The sequence below is a fragment of the Gambusia affinis genome, linkage group LG10 (genome assembly GCF_019740435.1).
Source record: "Gambusia affinis linkage group LG10, SWU_Gaff_1.0, whole genome shotgun sequence".
Lineage (NCBI taxonomy): Eukaryota > Metazoa > Chordata > Actinopteri > Cyprinodontiformes > Poeciliidae > Gambusia > Gambusia affinis.
In genome coordinates, this window is record NC_057877.1 from 7,560,256 (window position 1) to 7,576,605 (window position 16,350).

General features: G+C 44.0%; 2 protein-coding genes across 4 annotated transcripts in view; one reads left to right on the forward strand and one right to left on the reverse strand.

The window, feature by feature from the left end:
* Positions 1–930: 930 nt before the first annotated feature.
* On the forward strand, positions 931–11,035 carry pcsk9 (proprotein convertase subtilisin/kexin type 9). The gene is made up of 12 exons (XM_044129672.1): positions 931–1,351; positions 1,505–1,696; positions 3,434–3,566; positions 5,552–5,685; positions 5,787–5,928; positions 6,786–6,985; positions 7,058–7,244; positions 8,117–8,293; positions 8,373–8,521; positions 8,600–8,765; positions 10,331–10,497; positions 10,592–11,035. The coding sequence occupies exons 1-12, from the start codon at positions 1,160–1,162 to the stop codon at positions 10,781–10,783; spliced, it is 2,031 nt and encodes a 676-aa protein (XP_043985607.1). The 5' UTR covers positions 931–1,159; the 3' UTR covers positions 10,784–11,035.
* Positions 11,036–13,299: 2,264 nt separating this feature from the next.
* Positions 13,300–16,350, reverse strand: part of usp24 (ubiquitin specific peptidase 24) — a 51,818-nt gene continuing 48,767 nt past the window's right edge. For all 3 annotated transcript variants that reach the window (XM_044128774.1, XM_044128773.1, XM_044128775.1), the window contains one exon: positions 13,300–15,792. In XM_044128774.1, coding sequence (XP_043984709.1) covers positions 15,730–15,792 — 63 coding nt within the window. In that variant the 3' untranslated portion in view covers positions 13,300–15,729. The remainder of the gene's footprint in view (positions 15,793–16,350) is intronic.

The following is a 16,350-nucleotide window of genomic DNA, read 5'->3' on the forward strand; positions in this document are numbered from 1 at the left end:
CAAAATGTGTGAAATCGAAATGCTATGCCTAAAACGTAAAATAAATTAACGCAGTGGAAACGCCAGACAAGAGAAATGAATGCATTTGACATAAAATTCTTGAAATCACACGAGAGTCCAACGATAACTGAAGCAACGTCGTGAAGCAGATTCTGGTTTCCATTCTGACTTTAAAAAGAGGAATAAAAGTCTTATGTAGATTAAAAAAAAAAAAAAAAAAACAACACAAAGCGATCCCAAAAGAGACTCCAATGTGCATTCGGGTCAAAAGCGATACATCTACTCCCTCCAGCAAGTTCAGGGCTCAGTGCTGGGATTTCCTTGGTGGGATTCTTAGCAGATTTGCAGCGTTTGGACCGCTAGAGGTCAGTGTCCAAATTTTGGGGATATATTAGAACCTCCTTGTCGGTGTTCGTGATGCTGTGCGTTCGCTAATGCCGCAGCTTTATTTAGGGACATCAGAGTAAAGCAGGGGGTACAAACAAAGGCACGTCACACTTTTAAGATTTTTCTTTCCAAAATATGTCATAACATGTATGACTTTCCTTCCACTCCACATATATGCAGTACTTTTTGTTCACCTAGCACAAAAAATTAAATTGAGTAAGTCTGTTACCTTATCCTCAATAGACAAAAATACAAATCAACGAAATGGGAAAACTTTTGCAGCAGCACGCTGTTCGCCCTAAAGCAGCATCAACCAATCCCTGGGAGGAAGTTGTTTCCCCCCCTTTGATTGACACGCAGTAATCACAGAGGAGCGTGAAACATGACTCCTCCACGGAAAAAGCTGCTTTTAACGGAGGACAATCATTCGATACAAAATAGGTGGCGTGAGCCCCGGGGACGTCACCAGTCCCCGCCTTAAATGATAAGAATCAATTTTTCGATTTTTTTTTTTTTTTTTTTTTTTTTTTTTTTTAAATCAGAGCAGATGGTTGGAGGTTGTCATCAGACTGTGTGGCACGCAGGACGCGCAGCAGCGCCCGGGGATGGCGGCACACCGACAACATCTGCAGAAGTCAGACTGAAATAATAATAAAAAAACTCTAATCAGGGATTTCCTTTTAAATATTTAATCTGGGGATTTTAAAATTATATATATATATATATTTTTTTTTAAATTAAAGAAAAGAGAGAAGAAAACGAGGTGTGCAGAATGCGCCCCGTTTCTGGATGGATCGGCTGGGCGCTGTGTGTGTGCGCATCATGTTCAGCGGTGTGCGCGCAGGACCGCACTGAGGACGACGAGACGGTCCTGGATCTGATCCGCGACGACGACGACGACGACAACGGGCTTCAGTCTGGACCTGGAGGCGAGCCAGCCACAGAGTTCCTCAAGTGCAACAAGGTAAAGGCGCGCTGGCGGCGCAGCGTCAGCCAGAAGTCAGCCATCTCTCAGTGAAACCAAGTCATCTTCAAAGAAAAAGTGCAGCGGGTTCATGTAGACATCATCATCGTCATCATCATTATTATTATTATTAACACCTGTGTTGCCCTGCAGGCGGCTTGGCGCATGCCCGGTCAGTACCTGGTCGTCCTGCATGAAGGGACGCACGAGTCTCAGGTCCAGAGGACAGTCAGGAGGCTGAGAGCCAGAGCCGCCCGGAGAGGAAGCCCGCTGGAGGTCCTGCAGACCTACTCTGGAGTTCTGCAGGGCTTTCTGGTCAAAATGAGCCACGATGTGCTTCACCTGGTAAATAAATACTTTACCTAACCGCAATAACCTTTTAAAATCACCACTGTCTGATGCCAATTGTCTGAAGTTCATTATGAGAGGTTAATGAACATAAGTGAAAATCAACAAAAAGACATCTAAATAAGGGTAAAATTGCATGGATTACATTGTTACAACTGCAAAAATGAGAGAGTCAGCTGATGCTAACAACCACCCAAAAAACGCATCAGATCATAAAAAAAAAACTGCAAAGGTTTTAAGTGTGGGATCCTTAACTGCAGCAGTTTTGGCAGCATGCATGTAGTTTTTACGAGGAAAACGTGTTTTATCAAAATTGCACCTGGTGAGGAGCTGTGATTTACAGCATCACAATGCTCCTGTTAACCTGTCATTTCCACAGTTTTTATGCTTCTGTACTTTAAACTGACAACTAAGGTTGATTTCTGAATCATCACTCTGACCGCCGTTCACTTAATGAAGAAAATTACAGAAGTATTTAATTTCAATGGCGCAGGTTCCTATAAAAGTGAATACAATCTCTGTTCGACTAAAATATCCATCCTTCTGTCCATCCATGCGTCCATCCTGTAGCAGTGTCAGAATCCTCTCAGCCTCTGTGACATTTGCAGTGAAGTAATAAACAAAAAAAGAGAACAACATTGTAGATCAACGGTTTTATCATGACCTTTCCTATGAAACACCCAGTGTAAAGCAGAAAGTGCTTAAAACATCCGTCCAGATTAAACGTCTGGTACAAAAATAGGAGCAAATAAGAAAATAACTATTTTAATTACTTTCACCCATATAAGTTACTGCTGCTGCTTAACAAGTATGGGTTTATGTTTCACAGTGCAGGTCATTGGCAAATAGCAGCTAGCTTGATCTTTAGTGCAAATAACCACCAGAGGTCTTCATGTTAAAACCCTCAAAACCACTTTCATATTTTTTGGAAACTGGAGTTTTTTTTAAACATAATACATATATATATATATTTTGTCTTGGTCCATCTCTTGGTTTTCTCAATCAAATATTTATTCCAGACACATAAGAAGATCAATAGTAAAAATGTAAAACAAACAAGATAATAATAATAATACAATAAAAAATAAGCAAGGTGCTTCACAGCAGGCCTGGGTCAAAGTTCAGCCAACTCCACCTTTGATTATAGTACTCTGTTCAGAAATGTAAATAAATAATGCAGTTCGGTGGATTCTGTTTCACTTTCAGTCTGAAAAGCCCTGGAGGTCCCAGTGTTTCTATAACCAGCTGACCTGTCTCGTTGTCATGGTTACTCAAGTGCACCTGGTCTGGTCATGGGAGAACTTAACCTCTGGTTACGTTTAAAGGAGAACAGAGCGCATTGGGATCTTGGGAGCCCTAAATCTTCCCATCACAAAAGAACATACAAACTACAATTTACAAAAGAAGAAAGAGAAAAAAAAATTACCCTATATATATTTACTTTACCTGTGATGGACTGACAAACTGTAGCAGCCCCAACATGACCCTGCAATGAATGGATGGATATTTACCTCATAGAAAATGAATAAAGTAGCACTGAGTGTCCAGCAGACTGTCAAATACTTAATATTTTCTACAAAAATGATCCAAAAACAGGAGAGCCATGTTTATTCTTTAATTAAATTGCTTCCATTGCCGGCGTCTCTGAGTTGTTTGAAACATTTGATAAAATATGATCACTCTAAAGTGCACTGATTTGTTTTTTTCGCCTTCTTCTGGTCGTTCTCCTGTCAGGCTTTGAAGCTTCCTCATGTCCAATACGTAGAGGAAGATTCGTTCATCTTTGCCCAGAGCGCCCCCTGGAACCTGCAGCGATTACTGCAGCCTCAGGGTGGCGTCTCAGTAAACGGAACGTACCTGCCTCCGAGTGAGTCTCCGTCTGCATCCACCATGTATAGCTTTGCTTATTTTTTACGATATTTTCCCAGTTTCTCTCGTTTTTCTTCAACTTAACTGCTGCTTTCTGTTATAGCGCCAGAAAGACACGTTTCTACTTCAAACTCATTTTTAACATTGATGATAACATGAAGCACTTTTTGTGTGTGCGTGGGTGTGTGCGTGTGTGTGTGAGTTTGTGTGACGGTTTCAAACTTTCTGCAGGCGTTACGGAGACTGAAAAGGTAATAACCAGACACGTTCAGAGGAGCTTGTCAGTTAATCCAAATTAAATTACCCAGGTATTGGCTTGGCATTTCTTATCACCATGGTGACCCTGGATGGCAGATGGCCACACGCAGATGTTTCATACGAGCTTATGAGATTGCAATCCGTGTGCCGTCCCCCTGCAACGCGCGCACACACACACACACTGCATCTCACAGGAAAACACTGCTGACATTTCAAACATCAGCCACATCATCTGCTCAGCAAGTAAACAATGCTGAAGGTGACAGATTTACTAAATAACAGCTTTAAAACCCCTCTGACTGTCTCATGAGTTTTATTGTCAGGTAGAGTGAGGAGTTTCCAGTAAGACATGCTTTTTTTTTCAGTCAGGATGGTGGAAGGACACCTCAAGCACTTCTTGAAAGTATGTCTGAAAGCTGTAAATATACTAAGCTCTCCATCTAACACTGCTTTCCACAGCTGCAGCTTGCATTTACTCTTTTTAGTTATTTTTACATACGTTAAATTGCTCACACACAGACACACCTTTGATACAAAGCCAGCTTAAAACCAAAAATAACAGACAAAGGTAAATAGCTCTACAACGTATGTTTTTTAGTTTAAGATTTTCTAGCCTCTACTGGCCTCCATCGTACAGTAAAATCACAGGAAAACAGCCTCTACATCTTCTCCATTAACCGAGCATCCCGTAATTTTAACATAAAAACTAAAACTAATTAAATGTACACACTGAAGCTGATACTTTGTTGAAGCGTCTTTGGATCTGTTGGCAGTATTGCCTACTTAGCTTTGTAAAAACGTCCCCAGTCTGTGCTTTGCCCATTCCATTGCGTATCTGGTTGCACGCTTTGTGTCGTCGCAGTGATGACAGACGAAGGTCCTCTTCATCTTTAGCTTCCCAGAGGACGACTGAAGGCTTTGTACTGCCATCTTACTGATATATAGAGCTATGTCTGATTTCCTCCACCTTGACTGACGCCGACGGTTCCAGCTGTCAGCCACAAGGAATGATGCCGTCATTTCCTCTGGTGCTTTTTTTTTTATGGTGACATTCAGTTGTTTTTGTGCCAAACGTTTGATTGGAATTATGGCCAAAATGTTCAGTCTTGTTTGCCCCCCTCCCCATACTTTTGGGAGATTTTACGTATTATTTTTTTTCTCATTAAACTTTAGCAAGTCTTTCCTTTTCTTTTTCTATTTTTTTTTTTTTTTTTTTTGCCACAAAGCCACATGTGCTAAATGACCAGAAAGCTTCTTTAAGGCTTTTCTGATCAGTTGAGAAGTTTTCATGACTTCCTTCTCTATGGTCCTTGGTAATTTTTTAGTGCCCTTCTCCTGACTGCTACCCTTTAACAATGAGATCAAAATAATGTTTTGGAAATTCTCTGCTGTTCACAGATCTGTACTGAAGAAAATCTCAGAAAAAGCTCAATTAGGGTTAATCGGAGGCACTTTAATGGTGTGTGTGTGTGTGTGTGTGTGTGTGTGTGTGCACTCTAAATCACATTATTTCAGTTTAGTTTTCATCTATCCTTGTTTTCAGCTTAAATGCCACAAAAAATATGAATTAATTTTAAAAAATCACAAAAACCAAACATCTTACTAGACTAATTTATGTCTACCCTAGAGTTAAATCGTCTGTCCGTCCTCCAGCTCTGTCGTCGTCTATCTGTGTACAACGCTGAGATAACTCAACCTGCCTTCTTCGCGTGTCGTCCTCTACAGATGATGGAGAGATGGCCGAGGTGTACCTGATGGACGGCAGCGTGCAGAGCTCCCACAGAGAGGTTGAAGGACGAGTTCTCATCACGGACTTTAATAATGTTCCTGAGGAGGACGGAGTCAGAGTTCATAGGCAGGTTTGTTAACAGCGGCTCGGCAACAAAGCCTTCACGCCGACCTCCGCCCCGCTGCCATGCTCAGCTTCCTCCCCTTTTTCTTCTCCTCCTCCTTCTTGCAGGCCAGTCAGTGTGACGGTCACGGCACGCACCTGGCCGGTGTCGTGACGGGATCGGATTCGGGTGTTGCTCGGGGTGCCGGCGTTAACCTGGTCCGTGTGCTGAACTGCCAGGGGAAAGGAACCGTCTCCGGAGCTCTGGCGGGTCGGATGGCTTCACTGTTAAAACCAGACAAGATCACATCTGAAAAGATAACTTTTTTTTTTTCAAAGTTATTTTAAGTTACAACCAGACAACCTCAATGAGCTTTAAACGGATGCAAAATGGTGGATGTTTTGTAAAGTTTGCTGCAACTTCCAAACATCTGAAAAGCGTGGTTTATATTTTGTATTCAGCCCCTTTACTTTAGCCTCCTAAATACAGCCGGATAGGTTTATTAGAAAATATTGGAGGAAAGAGCGCTGATAAGATGAGACAAGAAGTGATCTGTTTTTGGTAACACATCATGTTCAAAGTAAAGACTAACTCTGCACAAAACCTCTAGCACAACATTCCCATGGTAAAACATGCATTTCTTTTTTTCCCTCTTTCACCTTTTTCTCTTTTCCCTTCTGTTTGATCTGATCTGTTTAATATTTGAATGGGTTCGGAGTCACCTGGTCACATCATACTGTAGAGACCATCTGCATTATAGTTATGGTTGATGTCCGGTCTGACGAGAAGTTGGTCAGAGTTAATTGGATGGAGCAAAATACAAGGAAGGAAACCCGCTAAAGGTGACAAAAGATTTGCGACCACTCACAATTAGATTTGATCTATAAAGTTTAGATCAAATCTAAACTTTGATCTGTTTTCCCGAAACAGAATGGGTAAAAGTTTCAGTCTGTGAACATGCAGAGCTAGTTCAGACCAACCTGCTGTAACTGCAGCGAAATATTCCACAAATAATCAAACATGAAAATCCCAATAAAACGCCACATTGCATTTTGTGGTTGTGGCATAAAAAAGTTAAAGTCGTGAACACGCACTTACATTTGCTGGTCTTTTCGATTCCTGTTCAGGGCTGGAGTTTATCCGAGCGGCCTTGCTGGCGCGCCCCGTGGACGCGGCGGTCGTCTTACTGCCCTTCATCGGCGGCGTCAGCCGGTCACTGAACGCAGCATGTAGAGAGACGGTGGCCCGCGGAGCCGCCGTTGTCGTCGCTGCTGCAGGGAACTACAGAGAAGACGCTTGCCTCTATTCGCCCGCTTCAGAACCCGAGGTCGAAGGGGAACACTTACGGGAACAGACACAGGCCGGATCGCGACCTCTCACCCTCATTCCGTCTGTGCAGGTCATCACCATAGGGGCCGTGAACTCTGAGGACCAGCTCATGTCGCAAGGAGCAGGGGGCACCAACTTCGGCCGCTGCGTCGATCTGTTTGCGCCCGGTGATGACATCGGCGTTAGCGCCAGCAGCGACTGCAGCACCTGCTTCACCTCACACAGCGGAACGTCGCAGGCTGCCGCTCACGCTGCCGGTGGGCCTTGACACAAACAGCCGCTAGGACGAACGACCGATTATAATGTTTTAGATTTTGGTTTTGGAGGTGGGCGGATCGATCAAAAAATATCAATAAATCAACACCAAGTCCGCTATCAGTATCGGATCGATATTAGGACGGTAAAATTGATAATTTAGTTTCAGATTTTATTTTTGGATTGTTGTTTCTTAGCTCTACCATAAAAATATATATTTTCTGCAGTTCATTTAGAAAAATATATATGTTAATATGTTATTAAAGTATTTTGTAGATACAAACGTTGAATTATGGCTGCACAGTGGTGCAGTAAGTAGCATTGTTGCCTTGCAGCAAGAAGGTCCTGGGTTCGTTTCCTGCCCCGGGGTCTTTCTGCACGGAGTTCGCCTGTGCATGGTGGGTTCTCTCCGGGTTCTCCGGCTTCCTCCCACAGTCTAAAAACACGACTGTCAGGTTACTTGGTCTGTGTGTGTGTGTGCATGGTTGTGTGTCCTGTATGTCTCTGTGTTGCCCTGCAACAGACTGGCGACCTGTCCAGGGTGACCCCGGAACGAAATAAAAACAATAATAATAATAATGGGCACTTAAATAACTTAAAAACAACATAATATGTAGGAGAAGACATAAGATACAGCATAAGACAGGCAGCCCTCCCAAAGCCACTAGAGACAAGGGTGTTAGATAACAGATGGAAACTTTGAATTATTTTGTCCAAGCCTGGGACACAAACAAAAACAAAACACAAAAACATCAGACATTTGATGATATATCAATCTTAAATAGAAAGTATCGGTATCAGTATCGTTATCGGGCATACGGGCCCTGTATACAGTATGGCACACCTCTACTTTGGTCTGTTTTTGTGTGTGTAGGCATAGCAGCCGTGATCCTGTCCGCCAATCAGAAGGCCTCCCCGGTGCAGGTCCTGCAGTTGATGCTGCATCACTCCGTTAGCAACACAATTAACTTCCTGTCCCTGTCTGAAACGCATCGTCTCACAACTCCAAACCTGGTGGCAGCCATGCCTCCCGCCAACAACCCAACACCAAGTTAGTGACTTCCCCACCTCAGCTTTGCACACTCACTCACGTGCACCTCAGACCAGGTTTGTCCTACTTCCACGTGCAGGTGGCGAGCTCCTGTGTCGCTCAGTGTGGTCAGAAAGGTCAGGCCTGTCGAGCGCGGACGCGGCCGTGAGCCGCTGTCGCGTCGGGGAGGAAATGATGGGCTGCAGCAGCTACGCTCCTGACGGCGCCCGCGTGGGAGAAACGCTCACCGTGAGTTCACTCGCCACCCAATCTGACAGAAACTCCGCGGGCGCAGCGGGTTGAAGCCGCGTCTCCTTGGTCTCGCAGGAGAGCAACGGACGCATGGAGTGCGTCGCCTACAATGGGCTGACAGGCAACGGGGTGTTCGCAGTGGCCCGCTGCTGTGTGGTGGATGGTCTGCAGTGCCGTGCCCACGCGAGCCCCGGGCCCGGGCGGGACGCTCTGTGTGCGGGCCCACAGCACCACCTCACAGGTAAGGAGCATGACCAGCCAGCGGCAGGCTAGCAACAAGCAAATCCGCCTTTCTTGACGCCTAGTGATAGCAAACCAAACTTTTTTTCGGGGGGATATGAAGTCCCAGCCGTGTTCATTGGAAGTTTAATTAATTTAAAATACTCAAGTAAAGCTCTGCATTGTTGAGGAACGGAAGAAAAAAAAATCAATACGTGGCTTTTACTAGAAAAACAAGTGTTTTGGTCTAGTTTTGTAATGCAAATGTCTTACTAACTTACAAGTAACTTTTCATCAAGTTGTACAAGCTTGTTTTAAATCAGTAATTCCTTAATAATAATGAAAAAGTACAATCTATGATTTAAAATATTTGCCAGTGGAATAAGACCTTTTCCCCATATTAAGTTAAAATGTACTTAATATTAACGTACTAGCAGATTATTTCATTATGACCAGCATTTTTTCATCAAGATCGAGGAATTATTGATTTCCAACAAGCTCATATTTCTTGCTGAAAAGTTACTTGCAAGTTAGTTTTTGTCTTATTTCCAGTGTTACAATATTTGCATTAGAAACTACCAAAAAAGATTTTGTATTTTTTTGCAGTGCAATCTTGGGAGGATTTGGGGTCGCAGTCGAGTTTTGGGGATTCCAATCAGCTGCTACTGGTTGCGATAAACAAAACACTTTGTTGGTGCAGTCGGGCATCATTAGAACTGTCCGAAGTCCGGTTGCAGTTTGCTACAAACCATGCAGAAGACACAGAGGAAGGTGAAACCAAAATTGCCGTGCCATTTAGCTCAACGTAGAGCAACCCTAGCGGAAAGGAAATGGTAAAAAACTTTATGAGAGATTAATTTTTCAGCAGAATAAGTATAAAAATACGGCGAGTATACAGTAATAATTCAGAATAAAGTATGTTCATATGACAGTGCCAAACCTAAATCCCAACAAATTGCTGCTCACAGATTCGAAGATGAATATAAATGCAAGCTACACGTATAAGACTCTCATTTGGAAAACTTTTTTTTTTTTTTGCTTATACTGCACATTTACACGCTACTTTGTGTCAATCATATAAAACCCTAATGACACTGGCTGAGGTTTGTGTTTGCAATAAGACAAAGTCTAGGGAAGTTCAAGGATGATTTTTAACTTATTTATTTTTTCCCAGTTACTGTGCGAGTATAACGAGGCGACGAAACACGCTGCAGTCAAATCAAACCGTATCGACGTGAATCAGACGAGAGAGAGAGCCACAGACAAACAGGCTCCTCAGATATCCTTCTGTTGCATATATAAACTGTGCAAGCTTTTCAATTTGCTATACACAGCAGCTTCTAGGTCAATTATGTTACCATGGCAATCAATCAAAGAGGAGAGAGAGAAAAGAAAACACACACACACACACACACTCCTGGGCAGGATAAATACCAACTGTGTGAGGTGTAAAAAGGAGGCTTCAAATGTCATGACAGCATCCTCCAGTGGTTTTTAATCTCAGAGCGAATTGTTTGGTTTTTCTTTCCAGAGGATTTCTGGGGGGAAAATGGGCTCCATCCTTTTAACACTTTTATTTCTCCTCAGGGTGCACCAGTTGGTCCGCAGCCGAGATCTCGTCCGACTCCCGTCCTCATCGGGGCGCCGGGAGGACCTGCTCGGTGGAGGACGGAGTCACGTCACACGCGGTCTGCTGCCACGCTCCGTCTCTTCAGTGCCGTCTGTTGGAGACCACGTCGTCTGACAAAGACCAGGTGTTTTATTAAACTGGAGAAATGCAACAATCCTCTCTCTTCCTCCCCCAGATGTCTCTATAACCCCTCGGGCATCCTGGTTTTCTTCTCGCAGGTTGAGGTGTCTTGTCCCTCGGGCTGGACTGTGACGGACTGCACCGCCGTCTCCAAGGGCTCTGCCGTCGTCGGGTCAGTGCCTGAGGGCAGCGGCTGCCGGATCCGCGGCGCGGGGGAAGTGGAGGCGGCGGGCGTAGCCGTCTGCTGCCGTGTCACGCCGCCAGACCCCCCTGCTACAACGCCTAACTGATCACAGTGTCATCCGTCTTCTCTCCGAGCTCCTTCACCTCATGGAGACACTTTAATGTACCTACAGTAAGCACTTCTGCAAAGCTGTCGATTTACAGCCATACGATTAAGTCGAAACATGCTCCACGTTGTCTTGTTAGCTGTCTTCAAACCATCTGGGAGATACAGGTTAAAAGAATAAATATATCCTGATATTTTTTTGTATCTTTGTACAAGCATAATAAACAATCATGACGTACAGTCTGTAACACTGCACTTAACACTTAAAGGGGCAGTTTTGTGTGTTTTCCATTTTATAGTACGGTCAAGTAGCTGTTGCCTTCAGTCGTAAAAATGCTGCATATATCAAATATCACTTAAAAGGATTTTGACTTTGTAGCTTAACATCTTGAAATTGACCCTGCATCTCTTTAAGAAACCCCTGCTCTTTTTGAAACTCCGCCTTCAGGAAGTCATTACAACATGGCTCCTCTAATAACCCTATAACAGGGGTCCCCAATCTCGGTCCTGGAGGGCCGGCCTCCTGCATGTTTTAGTTCTCTCCTTGGTTTAACGCACCTGAATCAGATGATGGCTCGTTAGAAGGCCTCAGAAGAACATTGACATGCTGAAAAGGTTGTTGGTGCCACCAGGGAGAGGACTAAAACGTGCTGGATGCCGGCCCTCGAGGACCGAGATTGGTGACCCCTGCCCTATAACAATGTGTTTTTTTTTAGCCAACGTCGCATTGATAAGTAGCCCAGCTGATGCGCAGTTCCACCAGGTGTTTGCTAAATGCTGCTGGCTAGTCTGAAGGAGCTGAGTGGGGGGTCAGCTGCTGTGAGGCGGATGCTTCGAAACTGCAGCTCTGAGGAGGAGCTTCGTCCTCAAAGGCGGAGCTAGGTCCACCCAGACGTTTTGTACAGCTGAATGGTTGCCATAGAGATGAAAGGATTTCTCAAACATGCATAAGGGAATCAAAGCGACTCTCCAGGTATGTTTTTGATGAGGGATTAACATTATAACATGATGTAAAGCCCCAAAAGTCAATGCTACATAATACTTCCCTTTTAACTCACCGTTTTTGGTTGGTTTGGTTTGCCTGTAGGCCTGACAGTTATGATGTGATTGACCCTTGCCAAACATGGAGCAGTGTAGCATTGGCCAAACATCTTTACTTTGATTGTTCCCGAACTCCTCCGGGTGATTCAGAAGGTTTGGAAACCAAATTCAGGCTAACGAACAAAAAAACAGGTTCTGAAAAAATCTGCCAATCAAGCCATAATTGCAGCCTCCCACGATGCAACATGAAACTCAACATTAGCTGCAGGAGGAATCAGTGGCACCTGAATCCAGCGGTGTTGGTTTCCAGATGTGACTCAGCAGGATCTTGATGGCGGCTCCATCAGACGGTTGCACCGCTGATTGATTGTCATCGCCGCTGCTGCGATGTTCGTTTTCCCTTTTATGTATTTGGTTCTCACTCCGGAGGCGGGGATGATACTGACAAGATGTCACTTTGCTTGTCACGAGTATTAATATAAAACACAGGAATGGTCTTTAGAGTTTCACAACTGAAATGAAATCAGGTCTGGATGTTTAACTGCTTACAAGAAAGTCAGCTGAGGAGTGAGTTTACCTTTTTGTTAGATGTCTTCTTTTAATAACCACTGGTGGTGAGATTTCTGGAGTTTGATTTGTTAGGAGAACAGATGGGATGTTGGGAAACATTTCAATAAAGCTGAGGTCTGGACTTTAAGTAGGCCATAACGCTTCCATTTATTTTTAAATTTTGTTGCAAATTAGCTGCTAAGTTCAGGGTCCTTTTCCTGTTTCATGATGAAATTTGTTTTCCAATTCTCTCTCAAATTTGACACAAAAATTCTTTGAGAGGAGTTTAAAATATGTTCATGTTGCCAACAGTGTGCCAGAGCATCACTCTGCCAACACCATGCTGGAGGAAGGTTTTAGTTTTTGCCAAAGTTGTCATCTTCTGTCAATGTCAAACAAGCAAAGCCTGCGTCCTTCTCTCTTTGGGCTTTGCTTGCAGGTCAAGAAATAAAACTTTTTTTTTAAAAAAATCACTAAAATTAGTTTTATTATGAATTATTTTATCCAATAAGCTAAGAATGAAATATGTTAAATTAAAAAAAAGTAGTGCAGGAATGTATAAACCACTGTAGATCCAAGTCTTCAAAAGTGTTTTGCATGTTTTCCTTATTGACACTAAGACAAGCAGGTCACAAATTTATTTCTTTTGGGCTCGATTTAAGAAGACTGAAAATGATTTAGTCTGTTTTCAGCAATGACAACATGATTGTGTTCATTCTTTATTTGAAAAGTTAAACCAATGAAAGGTTGCTTCTGTCTAATACGGAAGAAAAGTGTGGGATGTTTTTGAACACTTGATGTTAGATTTAGATAAATTCATAACATTAGAGGATCTCTTTGCGTCACCTTGAGAGTCGCTCCTTCCACGATCATCAGATGAAGAATTGGGACGAGGTGCAGACATGCACAAAAACTGTTTACAAAAGGTTGTGCATTCCAGTTTATTTTATATCAAATTTCCCCTTAATCAAACTCTGATGTACAAATTAAAATCGAGTTTTAACATGCGTTACAGATTGCTGCGTTGTCGGAAGTGAACTCTCAAAATCGAAAGCACAGTAAAAACCCGTATGGATGCCAAGTCCCAACCCCCACGCACTTGCTCCTCCCTCCCCGCATCCCCACAGTAAAACAAAAGACTTTGTCTGCAATCCCCCTGCCCTGTCTTTAAATAGTTGGGTTGGTGTAGAGGAGGCCCGGGCGCACGAGACGCACTCCTCTGCGGGGCGCAGCCCGCGTTGCCATGGCCACGCTATGGCTTGGCACAATGCCGCAAACAGCTTCCTCGCGAACGAGCCGCGCAGTTGGAGCGGCCTCGCTCGTGCCAGTAAGTGCTAATGATACCGAATCACACAGCAAACAACACGGGGGGCTGATTTTTTTTGTTGTTGTTGTTGTGTCACGCTGAAGAAGAAGAAGAAAAAAATAAAATAAAATAAGAAAAAAAAAAAAAAAGCACAAACTTTCACCACCACGCATGCAAACGTGCGGGAGAAGCACGCCGTGACATTCACAACTAATGAGACCGAGAGGAGAGAGGGGTGGTGGGGCGCCAGCAGTGTTTTCCTCCCCTTTTAGGCCGCCGAGGAACATCGGTGAGTTGAACAGAAATGTCAGTTTGCATGGTTGCCTCATACCGTAGAGTCCTCACACTGTAAACATTGACCTGTTAAAGCTGATAGCTGACCTGCTAAGCTAGATGAGTGGAAAGGTGTTCGTCTGAACTAGTTTCTACTGCCTGGAAACAGACTGAAAAGAAGCAGCTTTTTTTTTTTTTTTTTTAAGATTATTATTATTATTGTTATTTTTACCATCACCAGAACCCTGTGTGTGTACACCACCACCCCTCTCCATCAGCTACATTCACAAATATCCTTTATCACAACACACAGAGGTGACTTTCCCTGTTCGGACTGGGACAGGGGTGGAGATGAAGCGAGCCCTGTTGCGCTCCTACAGGAGACGCGCATGAAGCAAGGCGTTGACTGAACATGTGAGGATGGCGAGTCCATCGGGAGATTAAGGCACTTTAAGACTCCCGATGATTTGGAGGGGGTGGAGGATGAAGGTAACAGCAGTGTGAACACTAGAAGCTACATGTGAGTGTTTAGAAAGGCAGACAGACAGAAAAAGGCAAAGAAAAACAACAAAAGGAAGCAAACAAGAAAGCCACCAGAGCATTGGTAACAACGACGTGAGAAGGACTGATGTGCATATATGTGAGCGTACTGAATGAGTCATTCCTCTTGTGCATGTGCGTGTTTGTGGATGTGTAACCCCTTGGCACCCGAAAGCAAAAAACAGTAAAACATAAAAAAAAGAAAAATAAACGTGCTCCTGAGCTTCCCCTTCAGTCGGCACCGGTGGCCTGTCCAGATCAGGTTGCATAAGGCTGAAGATCCGAAACAAAAACAGAAAGAAAACGTGGCGATGAAAAGAAGATTTAAAAAAATAAAATAAAAATCGACACGTGAGGCTCCCTGTCCTGGGCAGAGAAAAATACAAAATGCGAGGGGTTGGGTTGAGTGCTGACTACGGCACTGCAAGTTTGAGATCTGCCCTGATCCTGACAGCCACAGGGGCCCCCTGTGGCTCCGGGGTCAAAGGTCCAGTCACAGGGAGAGCGGCTTGAGTAAGTGGCACTGCAAACATTGTTAAAAACAGAACCAAAACAGAAGAGAATAGCGCCGAGTGGCTCTGGAGGAACTGACCCATCCTGCTGTACATCACAATAGCCTGGGCTGGACTATAAAGTGCATACTGAACCCCACCCGCCCCGTCCTCCCAGGAGCTCGCGAGCGTGGAGGCGTTTCTGTACAGGCGCGCGCTCTAGAGCAGCTCCGACGGTCGCCTCCTTCATTTTGCGTGGCTGTGGAGGAGAAGACTTTAAAATATTATCTTACACATATGGAACAAAAATCTTACTTACAAAGTGAATAAAGCCCGTCGCAAAAAAAACAACAAACAAAAAAACAAAACATTGGCAAACATGAGCAGAGCGTCGTTAAAACACCGCCCGAGCCCGTCCTCCGACTCCATGTCATTACGAGTGAATTTAAAAAAAAAAAGAGAAAGGATAAACTGAAGTCATCCGTGAGCGCGCTTTTCCCGACCCGATCGGCTGTGGTGCCCCGTTTTAATGATAATTTGTCGCCTTGGCCGCTCTGACAGGAAGTAATTCATGATTTATTCGCAGCTGCTTGGTTGCCCTGGCGACCGAGATAAAAGTGTCCTGATTGGCTTCCTGTGGAGTTCCGAGAGTCCTGTCCAATCAGAGGCTCAGTGCAGCCCGTTCCAACCCGGCCGCTTGGACCTGTTGCCGCCCCGCCGCCGGCGTCATCCCGCCAGCCGGAGGAGTTAAGAGTCCACGTCTTCTAGGTCGCTCTTTGAATCGCCGAGCATCATGGGAGACTCTGAGCCCTGCGGGAGAGGAGGAGGCAGAAATGTAACGCATTCACAGAACAATTTATTATGTCTCCATAAAGCACTCACATATTTTATTTATTGATTTCTGCTGCTGCAACGTTATAGTATTTTATTGGAGTTCTGTAACTTGAGACCAATTAAAGTGAGGAAGAATCTTGAAATGTTTGATTTAAAAATAGATTATTGCAAAGGGAAATTGAAATGCTGCAGCTCATTATGTAAGGTTCTTCAAAGTGGTGCTAGCAGCGCTGGGGAGGAAGGATTTCCTGTAGCAGTCTGTTTTACAGCGGTACTGAATAAGCCCCTGACGTACTCTTGTTGTATGACAATTCATGGAGAGTAGGTAGATTAAGGGTTGTCTGTAACATCTCACAAATTTGCAACCAGGAATCGGAGCGGAACTGAGAGTCCATTTTATTCTAATTCTAATTAATAAAGTGCAACAACTAGGTCTGACGCACTAAACAAAATCTACCAGACAATGAATTATCCCAGAAATTATGGCAATAAATGATAATGTTGTTATTTTGAGACCATTTTCAAGTGATATAT